Below are 19,906 nucleotides of genomic sequence, written 5' to 3' on the forward strand. Positions count from 1 at the left end.
TTTCTGTTAATAGTAAGCTTTTTGTTGTCTGGCAGCTTTATGGTGAAATGAAGGGGGTAAGTCCAACCACTGAAATACTGCATATATTAGAAGTAGGGAACTATGTGAGAAAGCCACAGAAGATCACAGCTTCTGTGATTAGAACCCCAGGGATGTTAAAATATGTTTGAAATACTTGACCTTATTGCAATAGTAACAGAAGTTGGTTACACGATTGTTGCAGTAGTGTAAAATGAATTTCAGGTAATTTGTCCTGTGTGTGTGTGTGTGTGTGTGTGTGTGTGTGTGTGTGTGTGTGTGTGTGTGTGTGTGTATGTGCCTGTCAATTAAAACAGGAGAGCTAAAAGAGGGCATGGCATCTCTCATAGACTCTGGAGATAGGATCACAGCTAATAAGCACTAGAAATACTACTGTCTATTCACCCAACAGTGTAGTATTACAAATATGAACAGCTCTGTCCAGCTTTTGTATGTGTGTGAGCAGATTCAAATTCAGGTCTCCTGCTTTTCTAGTAACAGTTCTTCCCACTGAGCCATTAATTACCTCAAAGTTTATTTTATAAAGCTATTTGAAATGGTGTGTTGATTTTGTTTGCAAATCTCTCAAATGGAAATCACTAGATATAGCCTGTAAGTGTGTAAATAATGATCAAGTTTAATATTTTATCATACTTTGTACATATTTTGTGGAAATAAACTGTAAAATAGATAATGGACTGTAATTTATGCATGTATGCTTTATCTTAACTTCATGATATTTCTAGACCATGTAGTTAGTATACATGTAATTTTTGTATAGCTGATACAAGTCTTTAAGGAAATTCCTAATACAACACATAGAAGTGGAGACTTTTTTCACAAGGTCAATGTCAAGGTCATGCACCTTCATTTTACTTCATTTAGGAAAGGCTATAAACTCGGTGGGGTTTCTGTCCTCCCATTAAAAAGAGGCATTCTGTTACAGGATAGGTTGCCTCCAGCTTAGTTACTAATGGAGAGAGTGGAGTGTTGGGTCAAGTTTGGGACAAGATACTGCCCTAATTTGTGTCATAGCACTGGGAGTTTCATAAGGGCCAATGTGATGGCCACATATCAGTCACTCCTTCACCTTCTTCCTTACAATCCATAAAATTTGGAACAACTTTTTCTGGGTTTGTTGTTCTTCTAATATACAGAGTCTTGCCTGGTTGATGAGACTTCCTCTGGCTGACTGAGTTCAGCCTTTTCTTCTCTCTTCACATAACCAAGCTATACAGCTAGGCATCAGGAGTCCTTTGGCTTTGCACACCAGATAAAGGACTGAACCAGATAACCTACTAAGATTTGAATGTCTTTCTTTCTGGGTATATTGTCCCTAAGAAGGTCCTATACTCTTTACTCTCAAAGATCTTATCTGTCCAGTGAGTTTGGTGAGGAAGAGATAATTAGAGATAATACAAAAAGCAAAGAACTATCTGAACTGAGGGTGGGAGCATGCCAGAGGGTTAAGCTATAGTGTGTTCTAGTATGTAGTGTCAGAACTAGATAATTGGTGGAAGGGAACCTCCAAGACTCTACAGATAGCCAGGCACAGAATGCAGAATGAACATGGCACTCAGGAAATGGAGAAACTGCTGGAGAAGGAGAAAAGATAAGAAACTCTAAGAAGGGATATCGAAGTGTATGAGGCTAGAGGTGGGGTCATGGGGCTCTATAGGACACACTACTCACAATCAGGAGACCCAGGGTATGCAGTGAGTAACACAATGCATTAATTCTACAAATAGTGCTTGTCATGGTGGAGCTGAACACAGCTAAACAATGAGAGAATTCAAGGGAAGCCAACACACTTGTGGGGAGCAAGCGCCTTGAGCCTAATGAAAAGAATCCAGGGAAGACACAGGGAACTCATTTCTGAGATTATAAATCCTTCCCCTAAAGAAGACAAGTCAGGAAAGCCTATAACAAATGAAAGACACAAATGGTGATAGCACAAAGGACAGACACAACCCTATTATCAAATAGGTGCTAAGAGACCTGATACCCAAGTGCCTATAGTCCTTTAGTCCTAGGAACTGATGTAGTTTACTAGAACTCCCAACCCCATATTCTGAGTATTGAAGGCTGATCCAAGAATTTATGAAATGGGGCCAAGTGTGTGCTAGAGTTTAGGTCACACCCCACCTAATAGGTCAGAGGCTCCAAGATGGATGTCAGACCTCTAATTTCCCTTGTCTCGGCCATCCTGTATGTCATTCTGAGGTGAGGAACACTGCCTACAAGGGAGCTAAAGTCATACACTGAGCCCTTACTCCAGGACATTGAAGCCTTGGGGTTTTGACAGAATAAAAGGCCATTCTGGTTCTTTAGCCACTCCACCCTGTGGGGTCCATGTAAAGCAGTGGTTCACAGGGAAGAGAGAAACATGAAGTGCTGCTACAAGACCTGGGAGAAGAAGGGAGAAAACCTGTTTCTCCTGCATCGCTGGGATCACACTATAAGACATGTTCCTATGGGTTCTGGAGAGAGAAAGTTGTTCTCTGTAGATAAATTGACTCCGATACAGGTTAATACTCAAAAGTGAAAACAACACTTCATTGGCTTTATGATGCTGAAGCTCAGCTGTCAAACTGATGAGATCTGTGTTGTCTGTGCATGCCCTTGGGGTTTATCTTGATTAGATTAAGTTAGATGAGAAGACCTGTTCCCTGTGGGTACAATCATTCCCTTGGATGGGATCCTGGACAGTATACAGTATAAAAGGAAGAAAAGTCAGGACAGTACATTCATTCTTTTTTTTTTTTTTTCTTCTGGGCTCTGGTTGCAAGGTCGGTCTCCTTCAAGTTTCTGTCTCTATCTACTGCTTCCCAATTATGGACTCCAAACTCAAACTCTATGGCAAAGTAAACCTTTCCTTGCTCACTGCCTCTGGAAAAGTAATCTTAACAAAACTTCTCAGGTGAGCTATAACAACAGTCAAATGTTTGGGCATTGGGACTGGCAAGGGAAGAATGGTCTATGAATTCTGGGAAATACAGTCTCTATATAACAGAGCCAGAAGCAAAGCACCCTCATCCCTGCCAGTGTAAACCATTATGCATTTGAAAAAGGAAAAGCACAGAAACATCACAGGTTTCTGTGTCCTTACTGATCTTTCCAACTCCCTTAGCCTCCCAAGCACGGGGTCTAAGATGACTACTCCTAGGGCCCCCTCCCAGTGGACCTGACTAGGAATGCCTTTATCTAACTCAAATTTCATCCTCACTCTTGAGATTCTGGACATTAATCAGATCACTCTTGAGACTTTTCATATCTGCATCATCCATGTCTGGGACAAAGTGACTGAGAAGGTGGCTCAGTCACTCATGCCTACCCCAGGTGAAGCCATACTCACTCATACAAGGTAAGGCTCAGCTTTCCTATGCTTACTTAATGAAAGGCAAAGGTTATCTTTAACCTTTAAACCTATTTATCCTATTTAAATTCTGTGGTTTTATTTCTACAGATGAGCTAGATAAATTAACAGTATCTACACATTAAAAACTACAGCAAAACATCTCTATAGATTTACATATAGTGCATAGCATAAAGGGCATCTACTATACATAATTGAACACAATTACTGAATTCCCTCAGTACCTTCTGTTTTAATATGTGATGTTTCTCTGGAGGAACTGGTGATGACTTGAGGTCCATCCATATCAAGCGGGATCACAGTTGTTTTGATGCACCTTTTCTTTAGTAATGCAGAAACTGGGAATGCAGTCACAACAGGGAGAGTTATGTTAGCTTCATGGCAGACAAACAGAGGAAACAGAATAGTTGAGTGTTTGTACATTTGATCTCCTTATTTATTTTCAGGTAAGTCACTATTATTAGAATGGTGCTTCAGGAAGATCACTGAGTCAGCATCCAATTAATTATGCATCACGTGATGATGTAGATAAAGTCTATTATGGTCACATGATGTAGGTAAAGTCTAAATTATCACAGATGTGACAATAGAGAAAGAAGAGTAACATGACTGTGTTATGTTGCTGTGGTGACTGATAGGCAGCATTTAAATCCCAGTTAGAGCATCAGGACACAGTGAAATCCATGCAATCCCACTGTGATCAGATCTTTGCACCAGGGAACTAAAAATTTCATGAGGAGTCTTATTGATGTAAAACATATGTTAAAGCATAAGGAAAAACACATGGATTGTACAAGTGTTCTACAATGTTTGTGAAATGTAAAAACAATTCAATTAGACAAGAATGACTGAATCCTGAGCAAGTATTTAGTTTGCTACAGGACAGTGACCAACAGTTATTTAATTTTCATTCTTTGCTTATCCAGGATATTTTACAGCTCATTCAGGACATATGGTATCACTTTAAGTGAGTTTTGAAGGTAAGGAGCTGTGTATTCCTCTAACTTTTTAACCTTGGGTACCATGTTAGTCATATCCATGATGCTCTGATCAAATTCCCTGACAGATATAACCAAAGAGATAGATGCTCTGCCTTTGATTCCTGACTCCAATTATGTATTTCCTCCAAAATAAGTTGTAGAAGATCTCTGAATTAGTAAACACAGCCTTTACCCAACATCTTCATCCTGACAAGGACCTCTCAGGAAGTGATTCTGATCATCAAGTACCCACACTGAGAGGTGACTTATGCTTGTGTGTCTTCTGTGATGAGTCAGAGTCCAAGTTATTCTAAATGAAATTGTCACATGAAGGTTGGACAAAAAAACAAGTTCCTTTAAATTGTCCAACCCTGTACAAACCCTGAACATGACCTGACATTAAAGGGGGGTCTGGTGCTTCATGATGTAACTACTCTCTGGGTGCTAATAGATAAGAGATGTGGCTGCACAAGTCATGACTGCATCATGTCTGCTCACTGTTTCCTCATCAAAATTTTTAATAAAATACTTGATTGTTTGAGAATTCCATAAAATGTATTTTGATCATATTCATCTCTACTCATCACTCTAACTCTCTTGATTACATTTATATCTCTCCACTCCTTACCAGCTCTGAGTCCTTTTTATTCTCCCTAAATAACCTACCAAGTTCAGTTTGTGATAATCATATACTTATGGGCATGTGGCTATTCTCTGAAATTTGGTCAACCTGCTATGGGCAAAGTCAGTTTCTATATACTCTCCTTCCATCAACAGATCTTATAGGGACCTCTTCTATTTCAGTTTATATTTTATTGATTATTTGTTTTGTTTTATTGATTAAAAAGGTCTTTAGCCTAGGCTGGCCTAAAATTCACTATTTAGAAAAGGCATCTACCACTCTAAATCAAAGATTATAGATTGTGTAGTCCTGGGTACATTATATGGAGTTTTAAGGCATGATAGGTATGTACAAAGCCAAACCCCATAATAGCTCCACTTAACACATCAGCTCACTGGTGAGAGCCTCAGCATGCAGACAACACCAATGTGGATAGAATGATGCCCAGTGACACTCTTCCCTGGTGCCTATGTAAATTCCCCAGAGCAAAAATGGAATAGGCAACATGGAGTCTAACTACCCATGACAGGAAGTAGCCTTGTTGCTCAGAGTCTAGCTCTCCTTTAAAAGTTTATTGTTGGTTGCTTGCACAGGACCTGTACAAGATTAAAGAGGTCAACACTGGCTTGCAGGGAAGAGAGGTTCAGAAGCCCTTCTAACCCCTAACTGAGAAGCTATTGGTAATTTATGGCTTTTGTGTAAAGGAAGGACAGTTTAATTAAAGGTGTTGTCCCTGGAAGGTCAACCCAGTGTCAGTTTGAGCATATGTTTAGCACAAAATGGAATAGCGAGTTATTTTTTAAGGATAAAATTTGGGAAAAGGTAAAATGAGAGAGGATCTATGAACAGTAAGAGTCATGAGGGATGAATAAGACAAAATACAGTGAATAAACTTATCTAAATTAATAAAATTATATTAACAATTTTAAAAGAAATAAAATTTTAAATGTATTGCTGGAATAATGATGCAGCACAGATCATGAAATGAATGATGACTGGAAGTCTTAGTGGACACTGTCCTTAAATTTTATGGCTCTTTGTGCCCATGCCGATGTTGTCTAATCTGTTAATGGTTTTCTCCAGAACTTACAGGAATACATCATATCTAAGAGAAACCCATTTTGGAATTATCCATCCTACTTTCTCATGTACATTATTTAATTTTGGGGCTCTGTCACCCAAAAATAAGCATGTGTGCTTCTCTACGTTTTAAAGCACTGACTGCTGTATGCTGAATGCCATTACATAGGACTTTTAACCACTACAGCAGTCACTGTAGTGTTTGGGATCCCTATTGATTTGCCTTATTGCAAGCAGATGCAAGAAAGCAGAACTCTTCTACAAGAATTACTGTGCCCTTGATGGGATGGTAAGAAGTGGCTTCTGAGATGCATAGCTAAAGAGCCTTATCACTACCTCTTATTCTCTGGTTGATTCATCTATGAAGGAACGCAAGCATGTAACCCAACCATGCATGGCTGTGGTCAAGTTTGGACACATTTTTGTAGATAAATTGTATTCTGATTTTTCAATTTACAAACTTGTCACTAGAAATTGGGTTAGGTAGTTGGGATATTTTCTTTTGGAAAAAATTTTGACACAACTTGGTAAACAAATCACCCAAATAACTAAAGGAATCACAGTTGAACATGACAATTATAGACACCTAGTCATGTTTGTTACTTGGGATGTCATGTCATATATATTTATCAGTAAGCAGCTCATATCACAGTAGTCCATCAAAAAAAGACAACCAGTATTTATACAATTCTCATCTAAATTGTGTCTTAAGAGGGTGATTCTACAGTACATACCACATTTTCGTTTATTATATAACACCTGTAATTGAAATGAAAGAAAGTATTTAAAATTTAGGTCATGTTGAGTAGTATTTGTAAAGATCTCTGATCCTTCCATAGTTGAAATGGAGACTATATTAATGGAATCCTTATTTGATGATGTAACAGAAGATCTGGGACTCTATACTTTGTGCTAAAGACTAGTACCTTTTCCAATTTTTTTCTGATTCAAGGGCAGATCTTGATAACCTGTCTGGCCTCTACTGAAGGTTCCCTAACCTACATCACTTAACATCTATGAAAACTTGTATTTTTATTTTTTCATCTTTCAATGTTGTTGTTCTTTTTTTTTTTTCATTTTACATACCAACCACAGTTCCCCGTCCCATCCCTCCTCCCATTCCCCTTTGCTGCTTCCTCCCATGCTCCACCCCTCATCCACTCCTCCAAAAGGGTAAGGCCTCCCATGGGGAGTAAAAAAAAACCTGGTACATTCAGTTGAGAAAGGATTAATACCCCCCACCATGCCTATCCCTCATCAAAGCTGAGCAAAGCATTCCACCATATTGAATGGGCTCTAAAAAGCCAACTCACAAAAACTTATATTTTTCACTAAGTTATTTTTTGTTTCTAGGGACTATGGTAGAAATAATTTGAGCATATGACCCAATGTTTCACATGTCAGGAGCTTAGTGTGTCTAGCAACATGAAGATCTTTTGTTTATTTGTTTGTTTTTTCGAGACAGGGTTTCTCTGTGCAGTTTTGGTGCCTGTCCTGGATCTCACTCTGTAGACCAGGCTGGCCTGGAACTCACAGAGATCTGCCTGGCTCTGACTCCAAGTGCTGGGATTAAAGGTGTGTGCCACCACTGCCTGGCAACATGAGGATATTTAAAAACATGATGTACTGGGCTAGAAAGATGACTCAGATGTTAAGAGCACTGGCTGTTCAATTCCCAGTACCCACGTGGCATCTCACACCTGTCTGTAACTCCAGTTCCAGGGCTTGTGATACTCTCATACAGACATACATGCTCATACTGGGATTTGATTTCCAGCACCCACATGGTGTTTCTGCCCTGCTTGGCAGCAAATATATACATGGTGCAAATATACATACACAGGCAAAATATGCACTTAAAACAACAACACATGATGAACCTGATCAGTTTTATAATTAAAATGTGATACCCACTGAGGTAACCTTTCTATCTCAGAGAAAGAAAAGGCCCTTTTACCTCCACCATCCTCATTGGTGGCTTTTGCTGGTCCACTGGTGAAGCTGCACTGTCAGCTGGTTGATGGGATTCTAGGGGGACAGAAAGTGACTGTCAGCTCACAGGACTGCTTACTATTTCCACTGGACTTTACTTGATGTGGGTAAAAGTGCATAGACTTAGTACATGTGACTAAACCTAATGAACAAGATGGTTCTGATGCTGCTGCTAGACTGTCTTTCCATAAAGCAAACTAAAACAGAGGGAAGACTTGGAGAAAAACGAGGATTACCTTTGTGTTGTATAATATTTTGTTTGTGTTCTGACAAAAAAGAGAAACAGAACCAGGTGGTGGTGGTGCATGACTTTAATCCCAGCACTAGGGAGGTGGAGACAGGAATATAAGGTGGGTGGAGACTGGATCTCAGTTTCCCATTCAGTCTGAGGACACCTAGAGAGACAGGATTTCCCCCATTCGATCTGAGATTTCATAGAGGTAAGAAGTTTCTAGTGGCTGGCTGCTCTGTTTCTCTGATCTCCAGGCAAGCTTTATTTGTTAGAACACAAACAAAATATCCTACAACACCTTAGTACATGTAGTGAAGATCCAGATGACCTACTGAGATTCAACTGCCTTTCTAGGGATATTGTCCCCAAGAAGGGTTCTGTTCAGTTCTCTCCCAGTGACCTTGTCAGCCTCATTAGTTTTGTGAAAGAGAGACATTTAGTGAATACAAACAAGCCCAGTACACCAAGGGCTGAGGCTGGGAGATATGCCTGGGAGTTAGGCCACATTGCATGGGCAATGTGTTCCAGTATGTAGCATCAATAATAAGTTAACAGGTAGAAGTGATCATATAGGCCTCCATGAGTTGCCAGATCTACAGTCCTGAGTCAACATGGCAATTATGAAAGAAGAGAAGTGGCTGGAGAAGGATAGGGGGAAGAGGTAATAAGGGATAATGAAAGGTGAAGGCTAGAAGTAGAATCCCGTGTACCTGGCATACATGGCTCAGAAGCAGGAGCCTGACATTACAATCAATAAACACTGTGCATCAAACCTACAGGCCTATCCTATGATTGATACCAGATCCACTTGTACAATTAGAGAGTCCAGGAGAAGCAGGCATACTTCTGATGAGCCTTGGCTGTGAACCTACTCAAGTAGCTATATAAAGAAGCCATTTTGAGGAAGATGATTCCTTAGATTATAATCTCATGTTGCAGAAAAGATGAGATAGGCCAGACCATGCCAAGAGTAAGAGAGATACTCAAGTACTGACAGCACAGAGGACAGACATAGCCTATGGCCAAGATGGGAACCAGGAGAGCTGATCCCTATGAATCCATGTCCTTTATCCTGAGGAACCTCGGCAGTCTTTTAGGAGAACTCTCAAACCCAGCCTCTGCCTTGGAAGATGGATCAAGAATGCCTGGGCACTAAGGATGGGCAAGAGTAAAGACCCTTTCCCATCCATTAAGTCAAAGGATCCAAGATAAATATCAGGCTCTAACCTTCCTTGACTCAAATATCTAACATGCAGGCCAATGTAAGGAACATAGATTGAAAAGAACATAAAGACATACTTAATTGTCAGAACTTTGCTAGTGCTGCAATGAAGCCAGACTAGAGAGCCCTACTAGCTATTCAGCAGTTACCTGGCAAATGTCCCTTATAGAGGGACAAAAGAGTCACGAGAGGACGAAAAAGGCACTGCTACAAATGTATCAAGGGACCCAGGGACAGGAACTGCATCACCAAAACCACTTCATAGGCCCTTTATTTATATGTACATTTGAGTGTAAAGGGAAAGGTTGTCCCCTATCAGAGAGACTGGCTCTACCATATATTAAAACTCTAAAATGACCATATCAGTTATTTTAACATCAGCAGTCAACTTCATAAGGTCCAGATCCCAGAGCATACCTTTATGGCATTATCCTGACAAGGTTAACTGAGGTAACAAATGGTTCAGCTATTAGTGCATTGTTCCTGGGGCTGAGATCCATGACTGTAGGAGAAGGTGAGCTGAGCATAAACACCCCTTTTCTCTATTCTTGGTGCACTGGACCTCTGACTCAGGCTCCTTTGTCTATGGTTTCTCAGCAAATATGGACACCATACTCATGACATCATGGCAAAACAAACACTCCTTCTTTGGCATGTTTGGGTCATAGTATTTCATCACACAAACTGGGAAAGTACCTTATACACACATTCCATGGAGAGCTAGCAAGCACAATGACAGACTTGGACATTTGGTAGTGATGAATGCTGAAAAGCATTAAGTGTTAAAAGACTGCCTTCAAATGACAGAGCCAGAAGCCAAGAATACTTAAACCAGGCAAGACTACCATGATGCCTTTGGAAAGGAAAAGCATAGAAACCTCCTGCCATGTCCTTGTCTCTACTGTTCTTTCTCATAAGCACAGGGTGTGAAACACTACTCCAGCGACCCACTCCCCTTGGGTCAGAGCAGAAATGCTGTTATCTGTTTCAAATTTTGTCCTAACTCTTGACAATTTTGACAGTCACCATGTCAATCATGAGATTATTTATATTCAGTTCATCTACATCACAGGTTTCTGGGATAAAGTAATAGAGAGGTTGGCTCACCTATTCCTGCCTGCCCAGGTGATGGGACAGTGACAGAGACAGCAAATTTACAGTATCTACATAGGAAAATACTGCTAATTTATTCAGTTTGTTCATGTATCACACAATATGATCTATAATTATGAAACACAATTCAATCAAATTACTGCATTTCAACAGTACCTTCCATTTCACTTTGTGGTATTTTTCTGCAAATTTCGGCTTGGGCTTCAGGTCCTTCAGCATCTTTAGGAACAACATTGACCTCCCAATTCAATTTTCCCAAGATCTTTGACCCTGGGAATGCATTCACAACAGAGACAGTTATGTCAGTTTCATGGCATAAAAATAGAGGAAACCAGTAATGGTTCTGTTTGTCCATTTCATCTCATGACCCCTCTGCAGGCACTGTCATCAGAGTCAATGTGTTGTTTTGGGAAAGTCTCTGCATGCACTGCACATTCCAGTATGCATGACATTGATGTTGAAGGGAAGTCATAAATGCATGTCAATGTGACAATGCAAGAAGAGCAACATGACTGTGTTACATTGGTGTTGTTCCTAATAAGCAGCATCAACATTTCTCTTAGAGTCAGATAAACAGTAAAATTTACAAACTCCCTCAGTTCTGTGTGGTTTTCACTAAGATGCTATATACTTGACTCTCTATGAGACTTTTCAGTTCAAAACACAAGTATTTATGCATATATATACATATATATGTATATACATATATATACACATATATATGTATACACACACACACACACACACACACACACACACACACACATATATATATATAACCACATAAATTAAAACTCAAAGAAAAGCAGATATACTACAGACATGCTCTGTGGTATCTGTTAAATGGTAGAAGAGTCAGCTACATGTGAGTGAATCCAGGTAGCATGAGGTTTGTGTTGGTTACTCATGTAACCAACAGTAGAGGATGTATTTATTTTCACTGTTTATCTTCACTCTTTACGTGAGAGGCTAGGAGGGTCCTAGATTAGCAGAAATTTATGGTCTTCCTCCAATATTTTCAATCTGCCTGGTGCCTCTCAGTGAGCAATTCTCTGGTTAGAGGACCACATTGAGAGGTGAACATTACATATTTCCTAGAGATGCTGAGATTCAAAGTCACTCAAAGCCAAGTTGTCACATGATGGTTGGGATGAATAGAAACTTCCCTTCCACTATCCAAGCCTGGATATGTTCTCATCATGAACTGACAAGAACAGCAGCCAGGTGCATTGGTAATATACTAAACAGTGCCCGTACACATCACTTCCTAGGTGACATCCTCATTGCCCATCTGTACAGCCTTTATTAATCCTAACTAAGATAGGGATAGTGACCACAGGAGCACTGAGAATGTCCCTTACTTGTTCATGCCTTTCTCACCAAAGTCCTATATTGCTATGTTTTTCTTTTTCCAGAAAATATCTGTATTCTAGTCTAGCCTGAAATTCACTCTACAGCAAAGAATGACCTTGAACTTGTGTCTCTCCTTCTTCCCCTTCTCAAGGGCATAAATTAATAGGACTGAGCCATCCTGGGTACATTTTAAGCAGAACCAGGAATCACTCTGGGTCCTGGACATGCTAAGCATATACAGAGGCAATCAGGCCATAAGCTCCAGCCCATATTAGCATACTAGCTTCCACAAGTCCTGAAAAGTGTAGTTGCACTATGAAATAATGGTATTGAGTCACACAGTTCACTGCTGAAAAGATGTACCTACTGTGTGTGAATTTCAAAACATGGAGACTGACCACCACTGAGAGGAAAAACTCCTGAAGCATAGAGTGTGCCCAAATTTTAAAGGTGTATTCCCATGGGGCCGGTGGCATAGCACACTCCTTTAAAAACAGCACATGTAGGCTTAGGCAGGTGAAGCTGTATGAGGTCCAGGTCAGAAAGTGTATATATATATATATATATATATATATATATATATATATATATATATATATATATATATATATACAGTTCTAGTACAGCCATGGATACACAGTGAGACCTGTCTCAAAAATAAACCAAAAACAAACCCCTAAATTCCTTAAAGAATGAGATAGCACTGATAAACATCTAGGTGGTGACCAGAATTCTTAGTTGACACTGTGCATAAATTGTGTTGCTCTTTGTTTATACTAATATTGTGAACCCAGTTAAGCTTTTCTCCAGATCCTATTAAAATGAGTCATGTCTATTCAAAAGCGAGTCCCACATCCACCCCAGGCTCCCATGTATTGTGTTTCATTTTCAGGCTCTGTCATCCGAAAAGAAGAATGTGTACCTTTCAAACTATTTCCTGCCTGCTGAATGAGACTACTTAGGACTTCTACCCATGACAGCAGTCATTATAGCATTTAAGATTCCTGTAGATTTGCCTTATTGCAGGCAGATGCTAGAAGCTAGAACTATTCCATAGGGATTATTGTGCCCATGGTGGGGTAAAAGTGGCTCTTGAGATGAGCAGCAAAATATCTTTATCAAAGCTTCTGAATTATGCTTTATTCAGATATGGATGAACACAAAATCATATGCCTGACAAAGCATGGCTATGATGAAGTTTGAGCACATTTTTGTAGGTAACCTGTATTCTGACTTTTCAATTTACATATCTGTCACTGTAATCTAGGCCTGGAAAATGTCATGATGATTTTTGGGGAAAAAGATTTAGACACAACTGGTAGTATAATAGACAAGACTAAAAAAAGGGTTTACTGATGAGCAAAACAAAGAAATATCCATAAGTTTTTACTTGCTGTGTTATTTCTTCTAATTTTTTAAAAAAAGCCCCACTACTAAAACCACAATTCTAATTACCAGTTAGCATTTTAGATTACAGTGGTGCATCACACAAAAAATACAATCAGTGTTTTCACAATTCCTATCTAAACTGTGCTTTAGAAAGTGATTAAAAATACATACCATATCTGCGTTTTCTAGACATCCCCTGTAATCAATAGGAAAGAAGATATTTAATGCCATGATCATGCTGAATAATGTCTGCAAAGGCTTTGGCTTCTCCACTGACACAGTATAATTAAAATCAGGACAATAAAGAGACTGTATTAATGGGTACATTATTTGATGATGCCACAGAAGATCTGAGTCTCTCTACTTTATGACACAAACTATTACCTTTCACACTTTCTCTGATTCAAAGGCAGATCAGGTAAATAAGTCTGGCCTCTAGAGGGTTGCAAAACCTACATCACATACCAGCTATGAAAACTTGTATTTTTCACTAAGGTGTTTTCTGTTACTAGGGACTACATTTTACAAATAGCTTGAGTATATGGCCCAAAGTTTGATGTGTTGGAAGCTTAATGTGTCCAGACTGGATGTTCAGTGTTCAGTTGGTAAGATCTTTAAACCATGAGGATTAGTGGTCTGAGGCGTTGTGTTTTCTTATAAGCTGAGCATTGAGGAATGCAGAATTTTTTAATGTGCATTGGTGTTTTACCTGCATGTATGCCTGTGTGAAGGTATCAGATCCCCTGGAACTGAAGTTACAGACATGTGAGCTGTCATGTGGGTGCTTGGAATTGAATCCGGGTCATCTGGAAGAGTAGTCAGTGTTCTTAACCACTGAGCCATCTCTCCAGCCCTGGAATGCAGAATTTTAATTGTAACTTCACCAGTACTTCTATCTAGAGGCCTGCTGCCATTTTGGTCTTCTATGAAATTTTTGTTGCCAAGGAAGACAGGATTATAGTTTTATCTGACAGATTGAGATAGTATGGCGTATTCTTGGTTATCAAAATACTCATGTAGCATGGGGTTTTTAGTTGGTGAATATCTGCAATGTGGGGGAAAGCATGGTACATGCTATATAATCTCAATTCCCTAAATGAATGTACACTTGCAGCATCTAGAAGGACACATCGAGCTGAGCTGCTTGTGACTGGGTGGCTATTCTTGGCTTCTTATGCTGTTTTTCCTGTAATGTACATACTACAAATAAATGCTTCTTTTAAAAGCTTTAAAAAAAAAAGAAAAAAGAAGCACCCACCTTTATGGAATCACTCATAAAGCAGAATGCAAAGTTGTGCCACATTGTGATATATGCTATCTTAACTCAAGACCAAGTTGGTACAGTTCCATTCCCTTCTCTTCCCATACAAACTCTCTAATATCCATGCCTCAGATCAGTTTAATGATTCGAATGTGATACCCAATGAAACACAAGGGGACAACTGAGGCAACCTTTCTACCTCAGAGAAAGAAAAAGCCTTCTTACCTTGACCATTCTAATTGGAGGCTTTCGCTTGAACACTGTTGTAGTTGTGTTGTCCATAGATTCAGGAGACACTAAGAGAACAGAAAGTGACTCTTAGCTCACAGAACTGATTATTATTTGCATGAGATCTTTGTTTGAGGTGAGTAAGAGCACACAGACTTGGTACATTTTACTAAACATAATGAACAAAATGGTTGGGCTGTTGCTGGACTGTCTTGGTACATTTTACTAAACCTAATGAGCAATATGGTTAGGCTGTTGCTGGACTGTCTTCAAGGAAGACAAACTAAGGCAGAGAGATCTGAAGACAAATGAGGAGTAGAATGTTTTTCTTTGTAGGAAATGGGAATCTAAAGCTGTGAAAAAAATCTGTTATATGGTGTAAAGAGGAAATCTTCCAAAAAAAATTTTATACAGGGACTCAACAGCTGGCAGTGCATCCAGCAGAAGTGAACCTTATGTACCTGGTTCTCTCAGTCAACCATGTAGGTTTCAGGTGCAAAATCTTGATCTCAATCTTGACCCCATAAAACAAATCTTATGATAAAAAATCACAGAGCACAATCAGTCCCTGTGATGATTTTGAGTGCAAAGTAATTGCTACTGTCATCAACCTCAGCTGGCCATAAGCAGACTTTTACCTTCGTACATATAGTAAAGGTCTGGTCCAAAACTTTACTAGAGACTCAACTGCCTTTCCAGGCATGTTTCTCTGAGAAGGGTTCTTTTCTGTTCTCTACACTTATTTTTTCAATCTCATGAGCTTTGTGAGAGATAGACATTTAGGTATTAAAGACCTAGAACACCCAGGACTGAAAATGGACATTTGTCTGTGAGTTAGGCCACACTTCCTGGACAATGTGTTCCAGTACACAGTACCAATAAGGTAACTGGAAGAATGAACCACATAGCCTTCTGTGGCTTTCCAGAGCTATAGTCCCCAATCAACATGGCAATTGTGAAGAGAAGTGGCTGCAAATAGGAGCAAGAGGTAATAAGAAGGGATATTGAAAAAACTTTTTTATCCATTAAGGCAAAGGATCCAAGATGGATATCAGCCTATAACCTCCCTTGACTCAAATCACCCAGCATGCCAGTTAAAATTATAAGCATAGATTGCTAAAAGGTAAAGCTATACATTAGGCCTTTACTTGTCAGGACATTGCTAGGGTTTCAATGAGGCCATACTAAAGAAGCCTGCTAGCTACTTAACAGTTTACCCCGTGGATGTCCTATAAAGCAGGACTAAATGGTCAAAAAAGAACCAAGAAGGACACTGTTACCAAAGTCCCAAGGGACCATGGGAACAGGATTTGCTTATTTTATATCACCAAGACCACTTTGTAAGAGCTTTATCTATAGGTACATTTGAGTGAACAGAAGAGGGTTGTTCCCCACCAGAGAGACTGGCTCTACCATAGATTAAAATGTTGTGTGATATTTGTACAGTGTGTAAAAATGTGTCACTGTGATTAGTTTAATAAAGAGCTGGATGAAATAGGTAGGCAGGAAAAGGTTAGGTGGGAATTTCAGGGATAGAAAAGACTCTGAAAAAAAAAAGGGAACAGTCACCAGGCATACATGTATTGGGAACAGGAGGTGTAAGACAGAAGAATAGAGGTAATGCTAACTGATAGAATATAGATTAATATAAGTCAGTTAATTTAACTTGTAAGAACTAGTTAGGCACAAGCCTAACTTATAGGCTAAGCTTCATAATTAAAAAGAAGTCTTGATTTTGTTATTTGTGAGCGAGAAGCCCAAAGAAATATCTGACTACATATGGCACCCAACATGGGACACAAACCCATTACCCTAAGATTACAAGTCTCATAATACATTGATAGAATTAGCCAGGCTGAGACATTGAGTGAACCTAATAATAACCACTAAACCACAAGGGAGGCTAGGCTGTTGAGCTAGCCAGGAGCATCCTCATGGCATGATTTCTTTCCTATTTTTGCCTCTGTCTTTTAGTCTACCCTTTTAACTAGGGAAATATTAGGAATGTACTAAGCTCATCCTCCGTGACTTCATTTCATTGTCCATTTTGAAGTCATATATTTTCCTTCTTAATGCTGTGGTATCTGTGTGATCATATTGGCTCTTGATATGGAAGCCTTAAAATACACTCCCTAAGGACCTACCCAACTTGGCCCCAGTTTCCGGCCAATTGGCGGGCACTGTGGGAAGGCTCCTCTTTTCCAAGACTGCAGGCAGACCTGCAGCCTCCACACCCTGTCCCCACACCTATTTGCCCGAGACCACAGGCCACTTCCTGAGACTCAGAGACCAGCGCACAGCTCGCAGCTCCCATCCGCCCCAGAACTCCCATCTGGACCAGAGACCAGAGAGACTCTCCGGTGGGCACTACAACCTCAATGCCTTGCCCACACACCCATCTGCTGGAGACCCCAGCCGCTTCTGGAGACTTAGAGAGCAGTGTCCAGTATTCCATCCTGTCCCGGATCTCCCATCTGGACCAGAGAGCCCCCAGCTCCCATCTGCCCCGGAACTCTGATCTTGACCAGAGCTTCAATCCTGTCCTGGAACTCCCATCTGGACAAGAGGAGCTCCCATCTAGACAAGATAAGGAGATCTCAGGGACTTCCTGAGACTCAGAGTCCAGCCACCCAGCTCCTATTCAGCCAGCACTCCCATCTGGACCAGAGCTCCCATCCAGCCCAGAGCTTCTATCTGGACCAGAGAGAGGCTCCCTAAATCCGTCAGCTCAATTTGGACCAAGTACACTGATAAGACGAAGAATGAACCCACAAGGAGACAGGCAGACGACAAGGCAGAAGTACATACAACAAAACAAAGAGCAATACAGCATCACCAGAACCTAGCCCTTCCCCAAACAGCTAGACCTGAACATCACAGAATGGAAGAAGAAGAAAACAACCTTATAAGTAACATCATGAAGAGGCTAGAGCCTTATATAGAAGAAATCAAAAATAATGTGGAGGAACAGACAAACAAAAAATGGGAAGAATGTTATAAAAACCTAGAGGAAAGGACAATTAAAGCAAAAGAAAATAATAAGTCCCTGAAAGAAAATCAGGAAAAAGCAAGGGAAACAGTCCAATATCTGAAGAGGAAAATAGAAAAAATGAAGAAGACACTAGCAGAAGGAATGCTGGAAATAGAAAATCTGAGTAAACAAACAGGATTTTCAGAGGCAAGTATAACCAACAGAATGCAAGAAATGGAAGAGAGGATCTCTGGTGTTGAAGATACATTAGAAGAAATAGATTCATCAGTCAAAAAAAAAAAACACTAAAACCAACAAAGTCATGACCCAAAATGTCCAAGAAATTTGGGACACCATGAAAAGACCAAAACTACAAATAATAGGGGTAGAGGAAGGAGAAGAATATCAACTCAAAGGCACAGAAAATATATTTAACAAGATCATAGAAGAAAATTTTCCCACCTTAAAGAAGGAAATGCCTATGAAGATACAAGAAGCCTATAGAACACCAAACAGACTAGACCCCCCAAAAAAGTCCACTAGCCACATAATAATCAAACAACTAAATATACAGAATAAAGAAAGAATATTAAGGGCAGCAAAGGAAAAGGGCCAAGTGACTTATAAAGGCAAACCCATCAGAATAACACCTGATTCTCAATGGAGACTTTGAAAGCCAGAAGGACCTGGACAGATATAATGCAGACACTAAGAGACCATGGATGCCAGCCTAGACTAATATACCCAGCAAAACTCTCAGTCATCATAGATGGAGTGAACAAGACCTTCCAAGACAAAACCAGATTTAAACAATACTTATCCACAAACCCTGCCCTACAGAAAGCACTAGAAGGAAAATTCCAACCTAAGGAAGGCAGATACACCCATGAAAACACAGGCAATAGATAACACCACAGCAGTAAACCCCAAAGAAGAGAAGTACACACACACTACCACCAAATAATAAAAATAATAATAGGAACAAACCATCACTGCTCATTAATATCCCTTAATATCAATGGACTTAATTCACCTATAGAAAGACACAGACTAACAGAATGGATACGAAAACAGGATCTATCTTTCTGCTGCATACAAGAAACGCACCTCAAATTCAAAGACAGACACCTCCTAAGAATAAAAGGCTGGGAAAAGACTTCCCAATCAAATGGTCTTAAGAAGCAAGCTGGTGTAGCCATCCTAATATCCAGCAAAATAGACTTCAAACTAAAATCAATCAAAAGAGATGATGAAGGACATTACATACTCATCGCAGGAAAGATCCACCAAGATGAAGTCTCAATTCTGAACATTTATGCCCCAAACACAAGGGCACCCACATATGTAAAAGAAACATTACTAAAGCTTAAATCACATATAAAACCCCACTCATTAATAGTGGGAGACTTCAACACCCCACTTTCACCTCTGGACAGATCGGCCAAATTGAAACTTAACAGAGACATAATGGACTTAACTGATGTTATGGCTCAAATGGACTAAATCGATATCTACAGAACATTCCACCCAAACAAAAAAGAATATACCTTTTTCTCAGCACCCCAGGGAACCTTCTCTAAAATCAACCACATACTTGGCCAAAAAGCAAATCTCAACAGATACAAAACAATCGGAATAACCTCCTGTGTTCTATCAGACCACCATGGTTTAAAGTTAGATTTCAACAACAGAAAAAACTACAGAAAACCTACAATCTCATGGAAACTGAATAATGCTCAACTGAATCACCAATGGGTTAAGGAAGAAATAAAGAAAGAAATGAAAGACTTCCTAGAGATCAATGAAAATGAATACACCACATACCCAAACTTATGGGATATGATGAAAGCAGTGCTAAGAGGGAAATTCATAGCACTAAATGCCCACATAAAGAAGTTGGAGAAATCTCACACTAGTGACTTGACAGCACATCTGAAAGCCCTTGAACAGAAAGAAGCAAAGTCTCCCAGGAGGAAAAGACACCAGGAAATTATCAAATTGAGAGCTAAAATCAATAAAATAGAAATAAAGAGAACAATACAAAGGATTAATGAAACAAAGAGTTGGTT

General features: G+C 39.7%; 1 protein-coding gene across 1 annotated transcript in view; it reads right to left on the reverse strand.

Moving 5' to 3' along the window:
- The window catches only part of LOC118587532, a 39,238-nt gene extending 24,308 nt beyond the window's left edge, over positions 1-14,930 (reverse strand). The window contains exons 1-3 of the mRNA XM_036193563.1: positions 14,864-14,930; positions 13,549-13,573; positions 10,792-10,905 (exon numbers count right to left, since the gene is read on the reverse strand). Coding sequence (XP_036049456.1) covers positions 10,792-10,905; positions 13,549-13,573; positions 14,864-14,920 — 196 coding nt within the window. The 5' untranslated portion in view covers positions 14,921-14,930. The remainder of the gene's footprint in view (positions 1-10,791; positions 10,906-13,548; positions 13,574-14,863) is intronic.
- Between the last annotated feature and the right edge of the window lie 4,976 nt (positions 14,931-19,906).

The sequence above is a fragment of the Onychomys torridus genome, chromosome 7, assembly GCF_903995425.1.
Source record: "Onychomys torridus chromosome 7, mOncTor1.1, whole genome shotgun sequence".
NCBI lineage: Eukaryota > Metazoa > Chordata > Mammalia > Rodentia > Cricetidae > Onychomys > Onychomys torridus.